The following is a 25,151-nucleotide window of genomic DNA, read 5'->3' as shown; positions in this document are numbered from 1 at the left end:
ATCTGATAGGAGAATCGCTACTCCGGCCTTCTTTTGAGGCCCATTGGCATGAAAGATGCTTCTCCATCCCTTCACTTTCAGTCTGGGTGTATCCTTAGGTTCAAAATGGGTCTCTTGTAGACAACATATGGATGGGTCCTGTCATTTTATCCAATCTGCAACCCTGTGTCGTTTTATGGGCGCATTTAGGCCATTCACATTGAGAGTGATTATTGAGAGATAGGTTTTTATTGACATCGTGTTGCCTTTGAAGTCTTTCTGTCTATAGATTGTTTCTATATTTCTGTTCAATGATATTCTTGGGATTTTTTCTCTTTTATAGGACCCCCCTTAATATTTCCTGCAGTGTCGGTTTGGTGGTTGCATAGTCTTTTAAGCCTTTTGGCTATTTCTTTTGTTTGAAAACACTTTATTTATATCCATAATCTTGACCTCTTTTTACAGATCCAGACACACATTTCTAATTACCTGCCAGACTTACCAGATCCAGTATGTTGCTTATATAGAGTTTCTATTTTTTAAGCCAAAATTTGTTGAATTTCTGAAATTTAATATGATTCAGCTTAATACTTCGATACCGTGCAGGCAGACAAAATAAGTCCAGAATTGATCCCATCACAGTTTACCTCCAGATAAGTTCTGTGCTCTCCCCACCCCAGTGCACTCTTTGGCACTGTCACGAGTCCCGTTGTCAGAGTAGCACCAAGCTTGTCACTCTCCTCTTTTAAGAGTCTCACATTTGGCTAATGGAGCCAACTGGCACCCTGTTATTCTCATCTCTAAACCACTGTGGTTGCTACTGTTGTTTGATTTGAGAGCACCACCTCAGCTTGCTGCTCTACACAGTAGAAACTTAGGATACCTTTCCAGCCTGATTTCTCACTGTCTTCCTATAGGTGCCTTATTCCCTAGAAAAACTGAACTATGATCAAACTTCAATGCTTTTTCTTATATGGCTTCCAAGAGCTGCAAATTTCACTTGCTTCACTGATGTCAAAACTCCATAAATCTTTCAAAGTCAGCCCTCATCTCCTCTTTATATGTTTCCCCCCTCTCTCTTTAAAAAAAGAAAAAAGAAAAAAATATATATATATATATCTGATCTGCTGATCTGTAAATTGCCACCATAGCTCCTTGGCAACTTTTTGTGGTATTTACCATATTCTTCTTTTTCTAACATAGATGATAGTATGTTTACTTATAACATCTTTGAATTAAAGTACATTGCAAATAAATAATATTTGTATCTCCTGGAGATAATAATTAAATATTTAATTGACTTTACCCATTCATATTCAGTGTTTCTCAGTTAGGGACAATTTTGCTATTTTTCCCCCTCTCCCCCTAGATACTTAATGGCTGTGTGAACGTTTTTTATAGAAGCTGCTGGCATCTAGTGGTAGAAGACAGGGATACTTCTAGACATCCACAGTGCACAGGAGAGTCCCTCATAATAAAGAATTTTCTGATCCAAAATGTATAGTAGCAGAATTAGCAAATGAATAGTAGCAGGATTAGGAAACCCTGAAGTATAAGTGAACAGTATTATTTACCTTATTTTAAGGCATTCCTAGATTTACATCAACTTATGTACTATCTGTAATTTATCAGTTGGGTATTTTTATCATTTTTTTAAAATTAGATAGATAATATATATAGATTATATATATAGATTTTAGATTATATAGATTATAGATTGTGTGTGTGTGTGTATGTATATCTATATCTCCACCATAATGGAGGAATTTAAAAATATTATTTCTAAATGGTAATCCTAAGGACGCCCAGGTGGCTCAGTCTGTTAAGTGTCTGCCTTTAGCTAAGGTCATGATCTTGGGGTCCTGGGATCAAGCCCCACATGGGACTCCCTGCTTAGCAGGGAATCTGCTTCTCCCCCTCTTTCAAATAGCATCTAAAAAATACATTGATAATAAAAAAAAATTGACAGCCCTAGAATAACTTATTCTTTTTTAAAAAGATTTATTTATTTTAGAGAGAGTGCGAGGGTGGAGGGCGGGGAGTGTGCCGAGGGAGAGGGAACGACAGCCCTAAGCCCTCTGCAGGCTGAGGGCAGAGCCCAATGCAAGACCAGATCCCATGACCCTGAGCTCATAACCTGAACCAAAACCAGGAGTTGGATGTTTAACTGACTGTGCCACCTAGGTGCCCCTAGAATAACTTCCTCTTAATAGATTTTTTTTCCCTTAGCTAAGTTTTCAAATAGTATGTGAGACTTTCATCTTTTATGTGTCATCTGTACCAAAAAATATTTAAATTAAAATACTGTGTAAATAACCTGTGGCTAGGCATTTTCAATAAAAATAGCAAATGGATCAGTTAAATGTATAATAATAGTAAGATTATTGTGTTTAAGTATTATAAAATGTGTTTTTATTTCTTATTTTTTTTAAAGATTTTATTTATTTATTTATTTGATAGACAGAGATCACAAGTAGGCAGAGAGGCAGGCAGAGAGAGAGAGGAGGAAGGAGGTTCCCTGCCAAGCAGAGAGCCCGATGCGGGGCTCAATCCCAGGACCCTGAGACCATGACCCGAGCCGAAGGCAGAGGCTTTAACCTACTGAGCCACCCAGGCGCCTCTAAAATGTGTTTTTAAAGAAAAAAAAGTTACCTGCCATTTTTTAATTCATGTTTTTGTTTGAGGTTTTTTTCCGTGTTTTTAATGTGTGGTTGAGGAATGAGTAATGACAGTTCGGTTCATTTTGAAATCTAGAAAGGAATTTTCTGAAATTATTCTTTAATTTTTAAATTATTACCTGTAGTAGACTTATAAATACATCTAATTTTTGCAGATGAGCCACTCTGAACTTTTTAGATTTGATAGCCATATTCTGGTTTTCGTGATAAATTTTTAAGTAGCCATTCTCAAGGAATTCAAACCAGAAGAGAAATATCATTGTGTATTTAGTTAGGATTTTACTTTAATTTTGAGATTGTGAAAAGCATTTTTTCTTTATTTAATGAAATAACTTCATATCTAGGAAACCTTTAAGGTAGAATTTTATTTAGATTATCATTGAAACAAGAGAGTTTCTCTAGATTAAATATTGTACTATTGTATTCCATTGATTGGAAAAAAAAAAGGAGAACTGAAAATTTGTATTAGCTCTATTGATAAAAAGGTGAGGCATCTGTTGATTGAGAACCTTACACCTTACTGGTTAGGAGCACTGTTTAAATTCTGCTTCTCCTTGCTAGATGGCATGCCTTTGGGACATTACTCTTAAGTATTTGTTCTTCAGTAAAATGTCCACATCATAAGTTTGATGCAGGAAGTAAATAAGGTATATGTATATATAAAGCACTCAGTCCAGTGTGTGCCACATGGTACATTGTTCTAACTGAGCAAACGTGCATTATAAAAGATGCCTTTGTTTTTTAACATATTTGCATGAAGTAAATCTATTAATCTCTATGGTAAAATGTATGAAATTTCTAAAAATACAGAAAAGAACATTGTATCCCAAAACTTAAATGTTCAGATAATCTGTTATATAGACCTTCAGAGAGTGTTATCTTTAAATCAGAGTTAAAAAATTGTTTTCATTCCAAAACTATAAATATTTTTAAGGTTTTTGTTATATTAATTTCGTTAAATTAATAAATATTTTTCTTTCTCTGTTGTTAAAGATATCCTATATTTGAAAATCCCTACCCTTTGACTATACATGAATCCCCTGTTACATGTTGCGAATATTTTGCTGATTGTCCTGTGGACCTTATTCCTGCACTTTATTCTGTTGGAGCTAGACAGAAGCGGCAAGGTTACAGCAAAAAGGTATTGAACATGAGTTTTAGTATTTAATCTTACATTTCAGCATTTTATATTTATCACCTTGGAGTATTTAATAGTATTGATGTCTTTTTTAGAGAAAATAAATAGGATGTCCTTTTTGGAAGCAAAATATGTTGTTTACTGTTGTCATAGAAATATATATGGAGATGTATGGTATGCTTGGAAGTTGCTTTATACAATAATCTTTTTTTATAGGAATGGCCCATTAATGGAGGTAATTGGGGCTTGGGTGTTCAAAGTTACCCAGAAATAATTATTACAGGGTAAGTAAGATCCTGTTTTGCCACTAAATCACTAATAGCTAAATATAACTAAGACTATATAGACTTTAATTAATTGGGCAAGTACTGCTTTCCTTTGTGCAGTAATGTATTAAGAAATGTTATTGTTTAGAACTTGCCAACTTACCCTGAATTTTACCTTTCTTCATTTGGTTGCTATCTTTTCAAATAACAGTATACTTTAAAGAAAGAAAAAAATGTGATTTTTTTTCTTTTCTTTTTTTCTTCACAATTTTAACTCATTTGCTTTTCATAGGCATGCTGATGGGTCAGTTAAGTTCTGGGATGCTTCTGCAAGTAAGTATTTAGAATATTACTTGTTACATGTTATGCAATCACTGTTTCTATACAATCTGTTTTATAATAATTTTGTAACCAACATTTAATTTAAAATTTAGAAGCTATAAAGTTAATACGTGATTTATGAAGTATACGAGTATAGAATGTCTGATAGAGGTAAATATTTTTATGGATATTAACTAGTAAATTAAGAAAGATTCTCAACAGAAGTAATCAAATCCTTTGTTCAAAATTTCATCAGACTTTCTCTTTGTAACTCAAAAATAAGAAAGGGAATATACGGGCATCTGGGTGACTCAGTCGTTAAGCATCTGCCTTCTGCTCAGGTCATGATCCAGGGTCCCGGGCTTGAGCCCTGCCTCTGGCTCCCTGCTTGGCAGGAAGCCTGCTACTCCCTCTCCCATTCACCCTGCTTGTGTTCCCTCTCTCACTGTGTGTCTTTCTGTCAAATAAATAAATAAAATCTTTAAAAAAAAAAAAAAAAAGAGAGGGAATATATTTCAAGTCAATAGAAATTTATAGAGTAATTTTAATGTCTGATTCTAAGCTAACAGTAATTTGTGCTGTCTTTGGAGAATATATATATGGTGGTTACACAATAGCAAGAAAAGGAAAAAATGCTTTGAATTGTCAGTGTTTGCAAAACATACATAGTAAGAAGTGAGAATCCAGTTAACTTGGGATATTTTCTGTTTCATTATGTAGAAATGTGAGATAGTATTAGTACCTTTAATAGAGAAAATAAGTAGGAAATCATTTTAGAAAGCAAATATTTTCTTTATTTTCATTATATTTATACTTTTTTTTTTTTACACAAAATCTTTTTATCAGTCCTTTTTTTCAGGTTACCTAAATTCATCATCATGATGCATTTTTTTCTTAATACAATTTTTTGGTCAATAGGTACAGTGATTGCATTATCTAAAAGTCAGAGGGAGAAGCAGACTCCCCGTGGAGCTGGGAGCCCGATACGGGACTCGATCCTAGGACTCCAGGATCATGACCTGAGCCGAAGGCAGTCGCCCAACCAACTGAGCCACCCAGGCACCCCTGATTACATATTATTTTTTATTTGTCCTATTTATATTAAAGTATCTAACATATATTATGTTTTCTTTTAGTAACTCTACAAGTATTATATAAACTAAAGACATCTAAAGTATTTGAAAAGTCAAGAAATAAAGATGAGAGGCCAAACACAGACATTGTAGATGAAGATCCGTATGCCATTCAGATCATCTCCTGGTGTCCAGAAAGTAGAATGCTGTGTATAGCTGGAGTTTCCGCTCATGTTATTATTTATAGATTCAGCAAACAAGAAGTGATTACAGAAGTCATTCCGGTGATAATCTCTTAATTCTTTTCAGTGTCAGATGTCTGACATTTTAAAATTTTTGAATTATTTAGATTATTTGGGATCAGTTTTATCTAGAATTTTAAAGAACACTTAAGTGTTTACATTGCCATCTATCTTTTGTGGAAAGTAGTATACTTTACCCATATCTTTTTAGTGAGCATTTAAATTTAAATCTTTATATATACTATATGTTTCATTTAAGGAAAGTTAATATGAATATAAGCATACTCAAATTTGGTATTAACAGGAATGCAGTAAATTCTAAAATCATTTTTAAAAAGCTGAGTCAGAAACATGTTTTTTCTTTGCTAAATCTTTACCTTTAGAAAACTTGTTACATTTTTACCTTTAAAAATGTTCCCGCTGAAGCAGATATGGGTATGTGTATAAACTGTATGAAATAGTCTAATAATTATTTAAAGTAGGCGAACTGCCTTTTTTTTTTTTTAACTTTTTTTTTTTTTTTAACAACAGATGCTTGAAGTTCGACTGTTATATGAGATAAATGATGTGGAATCCCCAGAGGGAGAACAGGCACCGCCTTTGCCAACACCTGTTGGGGGTGCCACTCCTCAGCCCATTCCTCCTCAGTCTCATCCTTCTACCAGTAGCAGTTCATCTGATGGGCTTCGTGATAATGTCCCTTGTTTAAAGTAAGTTATTAAAAAATACAGATATTTTAGAAATTATTTTTTAATTTAGATAAATTGTAAGCTTCTTACAGTACTATTTTCCTGTGATAGAAACAAATGACATAAGATAATTTCTTTCGGTGTTTTGCTATGGTTAATCCAATTCATTTTTTTGTGGCATCAAGAGGAATATGATTGAATTCTGAGATTTTTATCTTTAAAGTGCTAAGATTTGATCTTTAAACATACTGGTAGAATAGCACGGATCTTTTCTCTATGTATAGGTCAATCTTCCAAAATCCATGGATATTTTCTAGTCTGGATTCTTATGGATCAAATGTACATGTAGATTGCTTTCTACCCCTCTGAAAATTCTGGTTTTTTGGTCTCTAGAGATTCAATCATTTTGTAATCATTTTCTCTTCTTTCTGAATCTGCTCTACCACAGCAGTATCATTATTTAAATGCCTTTACTGTAGCTTTCCAAATTTGAATACAGTTTGCTTTTTATACAGAAATAAATTGGATACAACTTCCTTTTCCTTTTTTTCTATCTAATTTATATTATTGAGTTGTTAGATTTTCTAAAGGGTATGAGTCTTAAATATGGCAGAGAAATAAAACAGTGTGGAAAGAGCTAAGATCACTGAAAAATTTTATGAAGACTATGATTAACTACACTTACAGGGAAGTCAGTTAGGGTAGTGACTAAAAAGTGGATATGGAAAGTGTCAAAGCAATTCAGTACAAAGATTGAGGAGCAAAAGCCAGATTAGTAAATTCAAGCTAGGGAGGCCTGGTGAGAGAGAATTTGCATTTGTTAAAAGAACCAGTCTTTGCCCTGGTTTTGTTTTAGATCTGCTAGAGTCACTTTTCTTGGTGAATAGTCAAAAAGGATTACTGTGGAGAATGTCTGTGTAACTAAAATTGCATTGCAATCACCCCAAAGACATGGCAGATTTTTAAATATCAAAATTGTCTAAAAGTATAGCCTTTTTTTTTTTTTTTTTTTTTTTTTTTTTTTCTCCCTTTTTATTTATTTATTTTTTTTTCAGCGTAACAGTATTCATTCTTTTTGCACAACACCCAGTGCTCCATGCAAAACGTGCCCTCCCCATCACCCACCACCTGTTCCCCCAACCTCCCACCCCTGACCCTTCAAAACCCTCAGGTTGTTTTTCAGAGTCCATAGTCTCTTATGGTTCGCCTCCCCTCCCCAATGTCCATAGCCCGCACCCCCTCTCCCAATCCCACCTCCCCCCAGCAACCCCCAGTTTGTTTTGTGAGATTAAGAGTCATTTATGGTTTGTCTCCCTCCCAATCCCATCTTGTTTCATTTATTCTTCTCCTATCCCCCTACCCCCCCATGTTGCTTCTCCATGTCCTCATATCAGGGAGATCATATGATAGTTGTCTTTCTCCGATTGACTTATTTCACTAAGCATGATACGCTCTAGTTCCATCCACGTCGTCGCAAATGGCAAGATTTCATTTCTTTTGATGGCTGCATAGTATTCCATTGTGTATATATACCACATCTTCTTGATCCATTCATCTGTTGATGGACATCTAGGTTCTTTCCATAGTCTGGCTATTGTAGCCTTTTTAATTTTTTTCTTGAAGATTTTTATGTATTTATTAGAGTGTGGGGGGAGCACAAGTCCTGGGAGGGGAGAGGCAGTGGAAGGGGGAGAGGCAGTGGAAGAGGGAGAAACAGGCCCCTCCTGAGTGGGGAGCCTAATGCAGGGCTTGATCCCAGGATCCCAGGTTCAGGAACTTGCTGAAAGCAGTAGCTTAAAGACTGAACCACCTAGGCACCCCAAAAAGTATAGACTTCTAAAAAAATAAACCTTTGTATGTTTATATAAATTTGAGATTGTATGTTCTGTGTTAGCGTTTCTCAAGCAGGGATGATTTTGCTTCTCTGCATTTATTTGCCAATATCTGGGGACGTTATTAGTTGTCCCAACAGTAGGAATAGGGTGCTACTGGTATCTCGTACAGAGGGGCCAGAGATGATGCTTAAGTACACACAGCACTACCCTACAGCAAAGAACTTCCCAGGTCAGAATGCCACAGGTGCCAACAATGAGAAACTCTGATCTGATCTAAAAAATGTAAGCACTGAGGTTAAGCAACTACATTCCTCAGAAAGGTCTCAAAATTTCATTTTGTCCCTCTCATGTACATACATACACACCCCTCTGTAACAGTTCTGGCATATGTTTAGCTAGAATGAAACTTGGAAATACAGAATTCCACTTTCTCCCCTTTTGTTACATATTTAGTACTACTTTGCTTTAAACTTAAATTTGTAGAATTTCCATTAATACTCTTCTGATTTTAATGTTTATTTTTCTCCAGCCTTTTGTTAAATTTACATTTTATAAGCCTATAAGGTACAGTTAGTCTTTGACGTTTATTTTGGTGGCATATTTTTGGTAGCAAGTTTTTGAGATCTTTGTCTAAAATGGACATATTCGCCATTGACTTTTTAATCACAGGCAATTTGAGTTAAACCTCATTGTTTTCCTTCTTACTAGTTTTTTGGTAAATGCAGTTATTTATTAACTTCACATTGTTTTAGTCCACAGTCTGAAAAGCCAATTTTTAAATGTCAGAAATATAACCAAATTCATATTAAAATGACTAGCACTGAGTTTTTTATACAAAATGCTTTTATATGTAATTATTCCTTTGAAGAAACATTTTAAAAGCAGCTATTTGATTTATCCCTTTTACCAATGAAGTTTTATATTATTAAGTTATTTTAATTGAGCTTTTGCAGTTTATTTGTCCAAACAGAAACATTTTGAAACTGCTAAGCCTCAAAATGTACATTTAAAATGCATTTGTACAAATTATGGAGTTTTTTGTTTGTTTGTTTTAAATTATGGAGCTTTTTATTAATACTCAGCTCCTTGTCTTTAAAAAATAAACCTTAATTTACATTTACTAAAACATTAAAATAATACACATGTAAACATTGTACACATAAAACATTATACCCACCCATCCCCCATTTTGCATTTTTAACCTATCCTGTCATTTCTTGATCCAATTTTTAATTTTTTACCAATTGGGAATTTTGTAGCAGGCTTGGCTGGCTTGTTTTTGCTTAAGAACTGTTTGCTTTAAGAACTTAAAAAACTTGCTTTTAAGAGCTCCACGAGTTCTTTCTTATTTAATTAAATTAATTAATTAATTTATTTGGTTAAAAAGGAGGAGAGAGCGCAAGCAGGGTGGCAGAGGGACAGTAAGAAGCAGACTCCCCACTAAGCAGGGAGCTGGATGCTGGACTTGATCCCAGGACCCTGATCATGACCTGAGCTAAAGGCAGACCCTTTAAGTAACTGAGCCACCCAGGCATTCCCCATGAGTTCTGTGTGTCTTTATCACTGAAGTTTTAAATGTGTCCATATACGCACTTCAAGTTTTCTTTAATGCTTGTTCCTGCTCTAATCTAATGTGCATGTTAAATACGCCGAAAGAAGATAGACACTTCTCTGAACCTTACCCTAATTCATCCAAGAAGAAAATAACACACACAGACTCTTCTATTCAGAAGAACTCTCAGTCTTCTTTTCTATCTCTTGAGATGGACAGCTGCCACTGACTAGTATATTTCCCTGAGAAAAACCAGAACTTCTCCTCGACCAACATACAGTTCTGAGTGTACTGCCTTACTGACTTTGCATGAAGTGACTAACTCAGTTCATATTTGGAATACCCTTAGTGATTCATGTTTACCCTAAAATTTAGACAGCCACATATTTGGTCAGGTGTCATGTCTTCTTCACCAGAAGTACCAAATAAATGACTCAAAAGCATCCTTACTTCTGAATTTGGTGTCAGGAGATTTAACATTGAGTTAGTTTTTCTGCTGTCCTTCTGTCATTACTCTGTCACTCTAGGGCAGAGCCTCAAGAATTACAGAAGTAAGCAGGCTTTGTATAAGTTTTATAAGAGCAGTTATTAGAGAAAGAGTCTAAGTAATCAAAAATGTTCTCACCTTAAAGTCAAAGTAGATTTTTTTAAGAGTGAAAGTAGTCAAACTCAGAAATACACTACTCATTTTAATTTTAATTGATTTAATTAATAAATTAAAAAAGGAAAATTTTATCTTCAAAATCTACTTGAAGTTTCCTGATGCAAGTATTATAGGTGTTGTATCTAACTGGCTCTATTCTGGGGTGCTTGGGTGGCTCACTTGGTTAAGCGCCTGCCTTTGGCTTGGGTCAGGCTCACTGCTCAGTGGGGAGCCTGCTTCTCTCTCTCCCTCTGCATCTCCCTCTGCCTGTGCACTCTCTCTTGCACATGCATGCTCTTTTTCTCTGTGTGTCAAATAAATAAATAACTCATTTTTGAAAAGGTAGGTGGCTGTATTCCTTAGAAAGTCTTGTATTCAAGATAGGAATCCCTCAAAATCCTAGAGGAGAACATAGGCAGTAACCTCTTCAACATCAACCACAGCAACTTGTTTCAAGATACGTCTCCAAAGACAAGGGAAACAAAAGTGAAAATTAACTTTTGTGACTTCATCAAGATAAAAAACTTCTCCACAGCAAAAGAAACAGTCAACAAAACTAAGAGGCAACCCATTGAATGGAAGAAGGTATTTGCAAATGACACTACAGATAAAGGCTGGTATCCAAATCTATAAAGAACTTCTCAAACTCAATACCCAAAAAACAAATAATCAAGTCAAAAGATGGGCAGAATACATGAACAGACAATTCTCCAAAGAAGACATACAAATGGATAACAGACACATGAAAAAATGTTTAGCATCTTTAGCCATCAGGGAAATTCAAACCAAAACCACACTGAGATAACACCTTACACCAGTTAGAATGGCAAAAATTAACAAGGCAGGAAACAACAAATGTTGGTGAAGATGTGGAGAAAGGGGAACCCTCTTACACTGTTGGTGGGAAAGCAGGTTGGTGCAGCCACTTTGGAAAGCAGTAGGGGGTTCCTCAAAATGAGCCTTCAGCTCATTCATTCTTTCAAATACTGAGAACCTCTTCTGCGCTAGAGTGTTAAAAGTAACTGCAAGGTTTCTGCCTTCATGAAGTTTTGAAGCATTTGTGATTCTTACTTCATAATGTGTTTCAGATCTACCTTTTTCTTACTGTTTTACATTAATTACAGGCACTTTTTAATTGTTTTCCTATTCTACTTCACATTGCAAACCTCCACCAAATTAATCTTTCAAAAGTATTTCTTATAAACTTTCATTGGCTTTTAATTCCTTAGAATTAAATATATTTCATATAAATTGACCATTGACAGCTCTTTCATAGGCACTTGTCCTGTGATTAGATAGTAATATTCCCACTTTTTTAGACAAGAAGACAACTGGAAAATGGCAGAGCCAAGACTTAAACTCTAGTCTTTCAAAAGCCCTCAGCCCCTGAAGACCCTTTAAAGTCTGACCTCAGCCTACTTTGCTATATTGATTTCTCACTGTTAATACACACGCCTACACTGTGAGCAAACTTATACATTTGTTAATCTTTGACTATTGGTTTCCTGCTTCTTGTTTGCATGTTTGCAAAAGCAATGTATTTTGAGCATTTATTCAGCAATTACTGGAGAACAAGTCTACAATCAAAATTACTATCAACTCAGTATATTTTTTTTAATAGTGCAAGTGTCATGCACCCATAAATAAATTTCTCACATTTTTTTAACTCCTTGTGTTTTTGGCCACTTTTTATTTTCTTAGACCATATATTTAAGTCTACTTTTCTAACTTGCTTTTTTTTTTCTAACTTGATTTTTTTTTTCTTCCTCTTCTTAATCCATGGACTTCTCTTTCTTCTCATTCTTCTCTTCATTCCTCCTTCCCCTTCCTACCCATTCTCTTTTTCTCTCTCTTCACTTCCAACCCCCCCAGTTTATAATGGGAACTTATATATGCTTTCTTATTTTTGTTATTTATGTACATGTTTTGTCTCCATCTAGATTAAATGCCTATAGAGAACAGGATTCAGTTTTTTTCATTTTTGTATATTTAATTCCATATACTTTATGCATAGTTATTTATGCATGACTTTATTATTAATAAGCTAATAAGATACATGAAGATAGGTTAAAAGGTAATGTTTTCCTTTATTACAGAGTTAAAAATTCACCACTTAAGCAGTCTCCAGGTTATCAGACAGAACTAGTTATTCAGTTGGTATGGGTCAGTGGAGAACCACCACAACAAATAACCAGCCTGGCAGTCAATTCTTCGTATGGATTGTAAGTATAATTTATGTGTTTCTCAGTCTCTTCATAGTATTCCATACATTTTTTTTAATTTTTAAAAATAGTATGATCTTAGGGCACCTGGGTGGCTCAGTGGGTTAAGCCTCTGTCTTCGGCTCTGGTCATGATTTCAGGGTCCTGGGATCGAGTCCCGCATCAGGCTCTCTGCTCAACAGGAAGCCTGCTTCCCCCTCTCTCTCTGCCTGCCTCTCTGCCTACTTGTGATCTCTCTCTCTCTCTGTCAAATAAATAAATAAATCTTTTTAAAAAAGGGGGGGAAAATAAAAATAGTATGATCTTTATTACAACATAAATTTTTTTTTCCATTTTATTTATTTTTTCAGCGTAACAGTATTCATTCTTTTTGCACAACACCCAGTGCTCCATGCAAAACGTGCCCTCCCCATTACCCACCACCTGTTCCCCCAACCTCCCACCCCTGACCCTTCAAAACCCTCAGGTTGTTTTTCAGAGTCCATAGTCTCTTATGGTTCACCTCCCCTCCCCAATGTCCATAGCCCGCTCCCCCTCTCCCAATCCCACCTCCCCCCAGCAACCCCCAGTTTGTTTTGTGAGATTAAGAGTCATTTATGGTTTGTCTCCCTCCCAATCCCATCTTGTTTCATTTATTCTTCTCCTTAAAAAGTTGTATATCTTTAACTTCAGATCAGACTTAGTGTTTATTTGGAAAATAATTCTGTTCCGAATAATCTACTCTGGGTATGCTAGCTTATAGTGCTTTCCAAAGAACTGAGATAAAAGTTTAAAGTCAATCCGTACTTTCATGGATATAATCTCAGAAATGGTTTCTTATTAATATTCTGTATAATGGAGGTCTGACAGCATCAACTCAGAAGACTTTGTTCTAAGCTAATTAAATGTTGAACCAGAGCTATATAATTTCTTCTTTCTACTTCCAAAATTCACTTGTATAAATTATAAAGGTATAGTAATAGTTTGGTAAAGTATTATACTACAGTTGTATCATCAATTCATACCTTTAAGTATTGAGTATGAATTATAATACTTTTTATTATAATTTGGTAGACTTACCAAGTATTTTTGTTTGTTTTAAAAATCAACGTTGTGGTATTAGAGAAGCCATACATTGTTTATTCCCAGAGCTGTTTATTGGGTCACTTGGTCGTCGTCTTTTATGCTAGCCCTAGGGAGGGACTCATCTTTTTCTTCTTCCTGAAGCTATTACCACTCACTCTATCTCTTACAGTTGTATACCCAGCTACAACTGACTATAGTCTGAGATTCTCATCTCTCAATGTCTTTAATTGGCTGCCCCACAATGTAAGAACACAAACCTTCTCTCTTTTACTATTTCACTGTCCACAACCATAAAGAAAGAGGAAATAAGAAAAAGAACCAATAAGAAATTTCAAAGGAAGTTGCAAATCAGTTGATCACTCACAGTGATCTGATGGACTCACAGTTAACGTTTTTTTAGCCCTTGTTGCATGTTTTCAGTATTTGAGCTGGCTGCCAAAATTGTTTAATGTGAAATCCATATTTAGAGCTTTAACTGAAAAATCTAATTACCTGGCCCATTGTCTCTAATCCGGCTTGGCAGTGGTCAGCATGAACAGAATTGAAACATTTCCTCTTTAAATGGGTCATCTAACGTCCTTCTGTGGCTTGTTTGTCTTATTTACAGAGTCCCTATGTACATTTCAGTTTTCAGCTTCTGACTTTAGCTATCTTAAAAGAGTCAAATTCCTTTATGCATAGTTGCTCGGTTTGTAGTACCTGACTCATAACTGGGAATGTATTTGGAGTACTCCAAAGGGAGACCTCCAACATTTATGTTTCCACTTTTTATTCTTGACTGAATGGATTACCAAAATTTTCTCAGAGAGATAATCTGCCACTTCCCTAGTGGAAGAGAATGTCTTTCTCTGAGCTGCTCAAAAGGTCCCTAAGTCAGGAAAATAAATGTCACATTTCCTAGCATGGAGATTTATGTCTGTGATCAAGTTTCACTTCTTATGCCAATATTTTTTTTAATGATATAGACTTTTAATCATTAATGTCTGTAGAAGGTCTACATAGTTCCATGAGAAGTCTTATGTAACCTGTATTTCCATCTCTCTGATAGTCTTTAGTTGCAAAGAAGAATTTTCTGGAAAACCCATCCTCCTCCTTTTCAGCCTTATAGACTACGAGTACATTTCATTATAATTACTTATTTGTGCTAAAATATTTACTCTTTTTCTATTCCCAGGGTAGTTTTTGGCAATTGTAATGGCATCGCAATGGTAGACTACCTCCAGAAAGCAGTACTCCTCAACCTGGGCACTATTGAATTATATGGCTCCAATGATCCTTATCGGAGAGAACCCCGGTCTCCTCGTAAATCTCGACAACCTTCAGGAGGTATAAAGAAAAAAATCCCGAGTTTTAGGATTTCTATAAATACTGAGTTACTTCTGTGAATATAAATACTTCAGTTAGATACATAGCTTGTCTGACTTAGTCTATATGTGTAAACTGTCAAAACCAGTAAAAGGTTTGAGGCTTCTTTGTTTTGTTATTAGATTTCACTTTTGTTTTTAATATCCTAGGATTTTAATTAACGTTGGAAAAGAACCACAGTGGCAAGCTTCTTCAGCTAAATTATGAGATGAAAATTTGTCTCATTATGGAATAAAAGTTAATTTCAAAGTTTTGCCCCTTTTATTGTTTGGTATTGTAAGACCCAAAATTTGTTGTTCCACCTATGTTATTTAAAGGGATCATTTCCTGTGTGAAAAAAAAAATATATAAATGCAAAAGTGAATTTGAATTCTATGAAAATGTAGTGTTCTTAGATAGCCTTGATTCAATGCAATCCCAAATCCATTAAGAATTTTCTTTATAGCATTCTTTTATGTTTGCTAGGTGATTATTCTTAATTTTATAATATTTTTAAATTTTTTTAAAAGATTTTATTTGAGAGAGTGCATGGTGGGGAGGGGCGGGGGGGGGGTGGAGAAGTGGACTCCCACTGAGCAGGGAGCCCAGATGTTGGGCTCCATTGCAGGACCTCCTAGATCATGACCAGAGCTGAAGGCAGACACTTAACTGACTGAGCTGCCCAGGTGCCCAATTAGTCTTAATTTTAAATGTTTTAATATGTCTAGTTAGTGGTCTTTACCAGTACTTGTCACATTTTTTTTTTTTTTTTTAAACCTCCTAGCATTGGATCTCTGGCACATAGGGGTATATTAGTGAGGACTGCAGCAGTTACTGGCCTGAAGGCTCCAGTCTCCTCATGACCTATTCAGCTGGACTAGAGATTGAGGGATTGAGGGGAACCCTATCTAGAGCAGACTTAGCCCATCTGCAGAACGCCACTGTGCAGTAAAACACTGGGAAGCTCTGGTCTATACTTATAACTCAGTCTCTCCGATTTTAAATTTTCTCTGAGATTCATTTCTCATTTGCTCTTATGGCATAATTAGCTAATACTACCTGTATCACAGTTCATAAAAGTAGAAAAAGAAAGGTGGGGGGATATAGACCTTATTCTCACTTTGGTTTGATGCTTGAATTTTCTTTTCCATTTTTGTTTTTGTGTGTGATCATTTTGTCATGTGTTATCTTCAGCAGAAATTGTCCCAACCATACCGTTCTAGTACCTTTGTCTCCTTTTTTTCCTTCGCTTTTCATTGCTTCACTAAGGCATGCTGATTGTGACTTCTTGCATGTGCGGCCTTTCTAGCTTATATTCTGAATCTGTGAAAAAACTCCGTTCTTCCTTAAGTAAGTTACTTATTCCATGTCAGTAAAGTCATGGCATGTTTTTTGTTGTCTGTAAAATCATTTTTTCTCATTTATTTTTAAAAGAGCTTGTTAAAACATTATATATCTAAAATGGCATACTCATTCCTTAAGTTCATCTTCCTGTGTATATGAAAACAGCTATTGACATGTTTGTGTCCCAACCAGGTTTCTTTATAAAGCAAACTAATATTTAGTGTTAGAAAATTAAAACATTGTCATGATAGAGGAGACAAGTACTTTTAGCAATTTTACCACAAACCTGTGTAAAAACTTTATTGCTCCTAAAATGAATTAATTTCTCTTCTCCTTGATACCTCATAATAGTTTCATAAAATTGCTAGAAATTAAATACATAAGCTTATCCAAGGATAGAGGACAGTTTTGCCATGTGATTTCAAAAATGTTTTTTTCTTAAATTTCATTGCATCCTCTATCCTGTAGTAAATCTCATAATATTATTTATATATTATTTGCTTTACTTTATATTGAAGAGTTAGATGTTTAAGTACAGGAGAACTATTTGAGTTTTTCTTTATCAGCTTAAGTTATTATTATGCTCAGTTATAGCAATATTTAGGATTGTGTCTTAAATAAAAATTAAAAGAAAGTTATTTTAAAATGTACTTTATCATTTTAAGAATATTTGTGCCTTATTTCTAAAATATAATTGCTTCAAATAAAATTAAATATAAAATAATCGGTAACAGAATTAACTGTTTTGATAAAAAGGCTATTCTTATAAAAGTACATATTTTATAATAGGTTTTAGAAGTGTAGCCCAAATATCTCCAAATTCTATCTTTTTTAAAGATTAGCTTGGGAAAATATTTTTACTACTAGTAGATTCTAATATGATTTCATAAAGAGTGAGGTGTTTGCTACTCATGAAATTATCTTGTAAACATTATAGTTTGTGTTTTACAGCTGTATTAAAATATAGTTGAACCCATAACTAAAATGTGTACAGTGTTTTCATAATAAAATTATGAGACTTTTACAGGGACAACTAGTGATAAAGTATTTCAACTACCTGTATATCTGCTTGCTGAAAGTCTTAATTATAAGAAAAGGGAAACATGATTAATAGGTGTCTTGTTTTGCTGACCACTTTTTCACTCAGTGAAGGACACAAAAGGGAAATTTCTATTCTGAGTATAATTCTAAACCCCAAATAAGATCTTTTTGGTGATGTGAAAGTGATAAACCCACAAAAAGAAACTTAACTTAGTCTTGGAAATTGATAATAATGAAGAAAAATTAGAGGGACAAAATTGTGCATGACTTTAGAAAAGATATTTTCAAAAGTTACAAAGAAGTGGCTCTAAAAATGAAGATTTGGGCTATACAATTACAATTAATTTCAAGTCTTCAATATATTCAGTAGAATAGAAAAAGAAATAGCTACCGAGCCCTGTAAACTAGTTGATATTTCTGTGTGTGTGTGTGTGTGTGTGTGTGTGTGTGTGTGTGTGTATTATAAGAAATAAACTATATAAGAAATGAGGGATATAATCAAGGATGCATAATAAGTTTTGTATAAATCATTAAGTACTATGTTGAGTATAGGCTGGTCTTAAAAAAATGGGATAGCAAAATGTTTGGTTTCAATGAAAGTATAATTAAAGAAGGATTAGGACTCTAGGGATCATTTGAAATGATAGTTGAAAAACAGAATATAGAGCTAAATAACTTTGTTTGTCAACCTTTCATTAAGAGGAATGATTTATCTTTCTGAAAATTGTGAAAATAAGAGAAGTGAAAATCTAAGCTATATTTTGTATGTAAGGCAGACCTTAGTAATAAAAAGTGATAAAGTAATAAAAACGTATCAAAAGAATTTGTAAATAGTACTCAAGTTGATAAAGGACAAATAAATCAGTAAATTTGATGTACAGATCATTCAGATTCTAGAACAATTTGTGTGCGTATTGAAATGCCTGTGTTTGTACTGAAAATAGAGCCATCAACTGAAGTCAGCGGGAATCTACTAAAAGTAAAATGTACCAAAATTGGTGTTACTTTTTTAATCTCATAACTACATTGATGGCTCATAGCACCCTGTTGACATAATGTTTCCTAAAGTTAATCAGGTACTTAATAAAGAATTCCATGTATATTTTTTATGAACTGTGCAGATGGAAGTGACCTAGTCATTTTGGCAGTTGCAAGATTGATTAAACCAGGAGTCAGCAAACTACTGTCCCTGAGCCAAAGCTGGCCTACTGCTGGGTTTTGCCAGTACAGTTTAATTAGAATAGCATCTTGCTTATTTTCTTAGCTGGTCTCAAAACCAATCTAGACCTTCACAGACCAGGTTTGCCAACCCCTCTATTAAACCAGGGTCGATTTGTAGCCCAACATTAACTTGTATGTAATGAACCTCAGTAGATATATTATGATGAATAACATATGATTATGGTTTGTTGAACATTTTGAATAGTAAATTAAGCTTCCTACTTAAACATGTGAAAAAGAAGGTATGTTTTTTGTCCATAAAGGGTACTATTATATTTGATGGCAGAGACCCAAAAAGGTACTTGTAAGTAGAAATCATAAATTGTACATTGTAACCACATTGTATAAACCTTAGGATCATTTATATCAATCAGTCATGTAGGGTTGGACTTGACTTTTACCCTGAGCCCAATGGAAGGCTTAAAATTTCAAAATTGGTTATCTAGTCTCACTAAAGTAGTAGATACACTATCGTGACTATTTATTATTGAGGTATAATTGGTTATATAATCATTATATTAGTTTCAAATACTGATTTGATATTTGTATATATTGCAAAATGATCACCACAGTAGGTCTAACAGTCGTCATCCTACATAGTTAATTTTTTTTTTTCCTTGCAATGGGAACTTTTAAGATATCTACACTATCATTAACTATAGTTTTGCTGTATATTACATCCCTTATTTATTCTATAACTGGAAGTTTGTACCCTTGACCCCTTTTATCTTTTTTCCCCCCACCCTCCACACCCTGCTATGGCAATCACCAATTTGTTCTCTGTATCCATGAGCTTGTTTCTTGTTTTGTTTTTGTTTTTTTTGGTGGGGGAGGCTGGTTTCAGTCCCACTACATCATATAAGTGAGATCATACAGCAATTGTCTTTCACTGTCTGACTTATTCTATTTAATGTAGTGTCCTTGAGGGCCATCCATGTTGTCACAAATAGCAAAATTTAAATGTTATGGCTGAATATATCCCATTGTGTGTTTGAATGTATATATGTGTGTATAAATATATATACACACACATATATAGGTGTGTGTGTGTGTATGTATGTATGTATATACATATATACATATATATATACATATACATATATATATATACATATAACACCCACATTTTTATATATGCCACATTTTCTTTAGCCATGCATCCACTGATGGACACTTAGGTTGTTTCTGTATATCACTACTGTTTAAAGACCTGCTTTTTTTGTATTCTATCAAGAAGGAGTCCATTTATATAAACAAGTATTTTGTCAAAGATTAAATGCATACCTAAAATTCCATGCTTCGTCTTTGAACCATAGGAACTAGTTTTTTGTTTTTTCCAGAGTCATAGTTTAATAAGTGTTAAAAAGAGAAAAAAAATTACTGCTTGTTATTCAAAACTTCCTAGTGAAGAAAAATAATATATAAATCAAAATAGAAAACCCTTCTTATAAACTCAATTCAGTACTCCATGTTCTCTGAAAATGTTATTGTGAAAACTTTCTTAGTGATTGGACTGTGACATCATGTCTGTATTTACCAAAGGATTGGAAAAGTTGAACTGATCATATATGCACATATGTCAGCATAATAGCTAACTTCTTCTGAGACCTAAATATGTAGCCTCCCCAACCCCATCTGTTGCCCAGCTATCCCAAATTCCTGATGTATGTTTATTTGTAATTTTTAAAGAATTTGCAGGAATTCTTTTCATTCCAATCATCAAGGAACTTAATATCTGTGCATATTGCCATTTTTTTAATTCTACATTTAATTTAACTGTCTACAGCATAAAATACCTTGCTATGGTTTCTCCTAAGAATCTAGGCCATCCTATAAGATAGATTAGTTATATAATTCATATAAATCTGTGAAAAGGAAGTTAGAGCTGTTTAAAAATGTGTGGTATAGTTTTTAAGAAGTATAGTCCTGTAAGATAAGTAATGTACAATATTTTAAATATTGGAAATGTAGAGGCACAAAATTATTTTAAATATTCACAGAAGATGTTTGAGACATACTTAGCAAAAACCACTTTGACGTTTGAGTTGAGAAGTTTCTATGATGTAAAAATCACTAAATTTACTACCAAGTATTTATTTTCCTTCAAGAGAAATCCAATAAGTGTATCATATACTCTCAAATTACTGATTTTAAACGAAGTCCTACTTTGTGTCTAATGTCCTTAAAGAATAGTAAATTATCTCTTAGAACTTTGCTTTTTGCTTAACTAATGACTACTGTACTATTTTTAGGTATTTTTAATATCAAATGCTCCTCTTTCCTATCTCAAGATTAATGGGCATAGTATCAATGCCAGTATAGTCTGTTCAACTGCTGGGTTTTTAACAATGGACAGTCATTAAATGTGTACTGTAAATAGGACATAAAACTGCATGTATGTAAATTTGTGTTGTGATTTGGTTTCTGGTTTTGTTTTTTAGCAGGTCTGTGTGATATTAGTGAAGGGACTGTAGTCCCAGAGGATCGCTGCAAATCTCCAACTTCTGGTAATTTTTTCTTTCATTAATAATTAAAATTCAAAAAAAAACAATACAATGTGAAAATTCCTTTTTACAGCTAAGCTTATAAAATAACACCTACAAGGAACTTTTGTGTCACATATTTTTCTCAAAATAACTATTTTTTGCACTCTCATTAAGTGAAAAGAAATGCACTAGATAAAATCCCACAGCTGTTACCCATTAAGAGTCATATAACTATTTATTTAGCTTTCTTGTGTTTATACTTTTTTAGGGAAAATATATTTTACTTGTCACCATTGGATCAGATGGTTTGGTTAATCTACAATGTTGTCTTTGCTCTAGGCCTGCCTGGTGTCATCTGTTAGAGTAGTGCTCTAATTCTTGAGTAGTATCCATTTAAATATTATCAAAGGTTTTGAACATTTATAATCTAATGGTAACTGTAGACAGAATAATTGTAGACTAATTGTATATGTTTTTGTTTTTGGTCAAAGTGATATTTGATACAATTTTATAGCTATATTAAAGCAGTTGTCTTTTTTTGTCCATGTGATATAGGTCTTTATGTAACCTATGTGTATATTAATATTTTAGTGGAACATAACTTTTAGTATCTTTTCAGTCTCCTTAAGATTAAAAGGATCGTGATTTTATTATTATTTTAAGTGGATAGAAACTTTGTGAGTCTTTACTACAGTTGAATTCACAGTTCTAACTACCATATTAAATCATTCTGGCTGGGAATATTTATCAGCTTTTGCCTGCAAAGATTGTTCTTAGGATAAAGTGACATGGTTCTCCACTAGATTTTGACCCCTCCATAGCTGGTTCTACTACATCAGAAGTCATTATAAACATGGGATATTTTGGGAAGTGCGTCTTACTTTACTCTCATATTTCAGTTTAGCATTTTGTTAGACATAGAACTGTAACATTTTTGTGGTGTTTTCTTTTTGAAATTGCATTTTCTGATGTTGCACAAGTTATACCTTAAGATATATCCACCTTCTGGTTTTCTTAATCTTTAAATTTTGTATTTAAATTGACTCATTAATAGAATATGGAACTATAGGAATTATTTAATTAGCACCTAATGTTAAGTCTGAACATGGGTACAGTAAAGTTTGAATGAATAATATGGAGCAAGTAACTGTATATCTGATCTCACAGCACTAGAGTTATTTCTGAATTTGCAATTCAGAACTGTAATATCTTCTTTATTACTGTTCTTTGTCCATGTACCTACAATACTGTCCTGATCTTCTTACCTACTCTAAAGGCCATATGAATGCAGTTGTCAGTATGTTAAGGCTAAAAGCCAGACTGGATAATTTGGACATGTAATTATCTTTTAATATATTAAATGACCATCAAAATTGTTTTGACAAGACTCAGCCCAAATAAATTAATACTCATTATTATCCTAAGCCAAACTATAAATAGTATATACATCTATCAATTTAGAATAGCCAATAAAAGGTAATTATAGATAAATATTTAATTAAGTATATTAAAATTTGAGTATATAAATATAAAAAGTATGTAAAAGTAGAAACCTTCCAAATCTTTCTGAGAAACTTAAACACTGTTGAACATTTTCAAATATATTTTTTGATCCACATGAAAGGACAGTATAGCTTTAACATATAGAAATTTATCTGACACGAGGTATTTTATTGTTTCAGTGAGTTGGAACTACAAAGTAAGAATTGTGACTGTAAAAATCATTGATAAATCAGAAATTCTGATCTTAGATAGAAAACTCTTAACTTGTCTAGTCTTTGATTATACCCCAAAAGATATAAGAATTTTCTGAAGAATTATATGCATTCCTGCATATCAGGAAAGATAGCTTTTACATAAAACAAATCAAACTTTAGTAGATAGTAGTTGTGCCTGAAACGTGTTTCATAGAGCAGGAGATAGATGTCACTCATGCATATGAACTAAAACATATATTAGAAACTAGAATAAAATTCTGGAAAGCTAACCCTTTGACAGTATATTCTTATAGTTATGTCTTTCACTATTGGTCCATCTTAAAATAGTAGTAATTCTTGCTACCCATCTTGGGCCAGTTTTCTAAACTTTGCACATTTGTAACTTTTTTTGCCTTCATTCTTCATTCTTGTTCTAATAAGGAAATAAAGGAATAATTTAGTATCATTTCTCTCACCAAACATGCAAATTCTACTAATTTAGGATAGTCAAAAAGAAAAATGGATGGGGGTAAGTTTGAGGTGAATCAGAAGAACCACAAGGTGATCATGTTATTAAAATGGAAAGTAGTAATTAAATTGCTAGCTTCAAGTACTTTCTGCAATGTGGTAGGATATAAATAAATAGTTAAATGATACAGTATAGATTATTAAACCAATATAGCTAATAGAAAACAAGTATATCATGAGAGAAGAAGAAATGTATAAAAGTGGGTTGGTAGTTCAACTGAGTCACTCATAAATACTAAGAGGAGGACTACTATTATAAAAATGAAAAGTAGCCATACACCCTTTATCAAAGTCAGTGTGTTTATTCAAAATAATAATACAAATGAAGAGCAAATTTTTATGAAAAGCATTTAAGTCCCATAATCAAAATTGGTTGTCTCAACACTTTAGCTGTTTCAAAGAGCTCAATTCAAAGAGCATCCTTAGAAAGTACAAGTAATTTATATAGTTTGGCTTTTCCATTTGTTTTTAAATAAACCAGCAGTCTCTCTGAAATAGAATATTAATTCTGTCATCCTGAATTAACATAAGATCTGCTATCTCCATTTGATCTTTGTATTTCAAAGAACTCAGATTGCTTTACAGAGCACTTGAATTATTTTGGGAGTCTGTTTTAGTTCTGCATCAGAAATGTGTGTGTGTGCATGTGCATATGTGAAAATGATAAAAACATTTATTAGGTTATTTCAGTTTGAAGAAAACCCAGGGCTACATAGGCCATAATATAAATGCTGCCTTTAGGAGTTGCCATATACCCCAGAAAAACCAAAAAGTTGTAAATATTTTCTCTGTTTATTTAATCATAATTATTTGGTAAATATATTCAGGTGGAATATGCTGAAAGCAATTTTGGAACTTCGACAAAAAATTCTGAAGACCAATAGTAGGCAATTTCAGTTAGGGGAAACATAAATCTTTTCTTTACATTTATTGCTTATGTTGGAAATTTTTTTTGGAAATACTAAAAAATATTTTTTATTGTGTTATGTTAGTCACCATACCATACATCATTAGCTTTTGATGTAGTGTTCTAATATTCATTGTTTACGTAAATACCCATTTTATAATTTTATAAACATTTTATAATTTTATATTCATATTTAGATTGTAGCTATTGCTCTAATATGAAATATATTATTTTATATTTTAAATATTTTTTATAACATTTTATAATTTTATATTCATATTTAGATTGTAGCTATTGCTCTAATATGAAATATATCAAATAAAACAAATATAATTTTTTACATTCCTATGGCTATTTAATATCAGAGATGACTGATATTTTAAAATATTTGTAACATCTTATAACTGTTATCTTCTTTGAAGAACAAGTATACCCATTTCTAATCCTGAAAATAACATTAACTCCAGTGTTACATGAATTTTTTGATAAAGGATTTATGAGGATCCATAAATTCTACCTAGCAAAAATAACTTGATTTTTTAAAGGGTAATCTTTTAAGACTATTTTAGAAGTAATTGGATGCTGCCAATGTTACAGGTTTTACTTGGTCTATGGAGAGATTTCAAGGATATTTCCCACTTGGCCAAAGAGAGTATGATTTTTCCAGGGGAAGAGAAGATCAAACTTTGACCTTATTTATTAAGGTTCAGTATTTTCACTGGGATAAAAAAAGAAAAAAAAAAGTACAGAAAGACTTTATTTACTTCCAGTTATGTCTTAGGTATTTGCTTCTATCAGAAAAGCTTTTTATTCATTCAACAAATGTTTACTTAGAGATTGCTGCATACAAAGCACTCTCCTGAGTGCAAAGAGAGTGCAA

At 33.3% G+C, this 25,151-nt stretch overlaps 1 protein-coding gene across 8 annotated transcripts in view; it reads left to right on the top strand.

Annotated features, from left to right (window-relative positions):
- The window catches only part of STXBP5 (syntaxin binding protein 5), a 175,276-nt gene that overhangs the window by 99,706 nt on the left and 50,419 nt on the right, over positions 1-25,151 (top strand). For 6 of the 8 annotated variants that reach the window (XM_046006921.1, XM_046006922.1, XM_046006920.1 and 3 more), the window contains 8 exons: positions 3,651-3,798; positions 4,012-4,079; positions 4,354-4,394; positions 5,519-5,739; positions 6,229-6,407; positions 12,513-12,638; positions 14,878-15,029; positions 21,095-21,160. In XM_046006921.1, coding sequence (XP_045862877.1) covers positions 3,651-3,798; positions 4,012-4,079; positions 4,354-4,394; positions 5,519-5,739; positions 6,229-6,407; positions 12,513-12,638; positions 14,878-15,029; positions 21,095-21,160 — 1,001 coding nt within the window. The remainder of the gene's footprint in view (positions 1-3,650; positions 3,799-4,011; positions 4,080-4,353; positions 4,395-5,518; positions 5,740-6,228; positions 6,408-12,512; positions 12,639-14,877; positions 15,030-21,094; positions 21,161-25,151) is intronic. The other 2 variants (XM_046006923.1, XM_046006919.1) reach the window with 1 other exon arrangement.

The sequence above is a fragment of the Meles meles genome, chromosome 5 (assembly GCF_922984935.1).
Source record: "Meles meles chromosome 5, mMelMel3.1 paternal haplotype, whole genome shotgun sequence".
Lineage (NCBI taxonomy): Eukaryota > Metazoa > Chordata > Mammalia > Carnivora > Mustelidae > Meles > Meles meles.
Note: the sequence above shows the minus strand (reverse complement) of the source record. Positions and strands in the feature narration are given on the sequence as shown.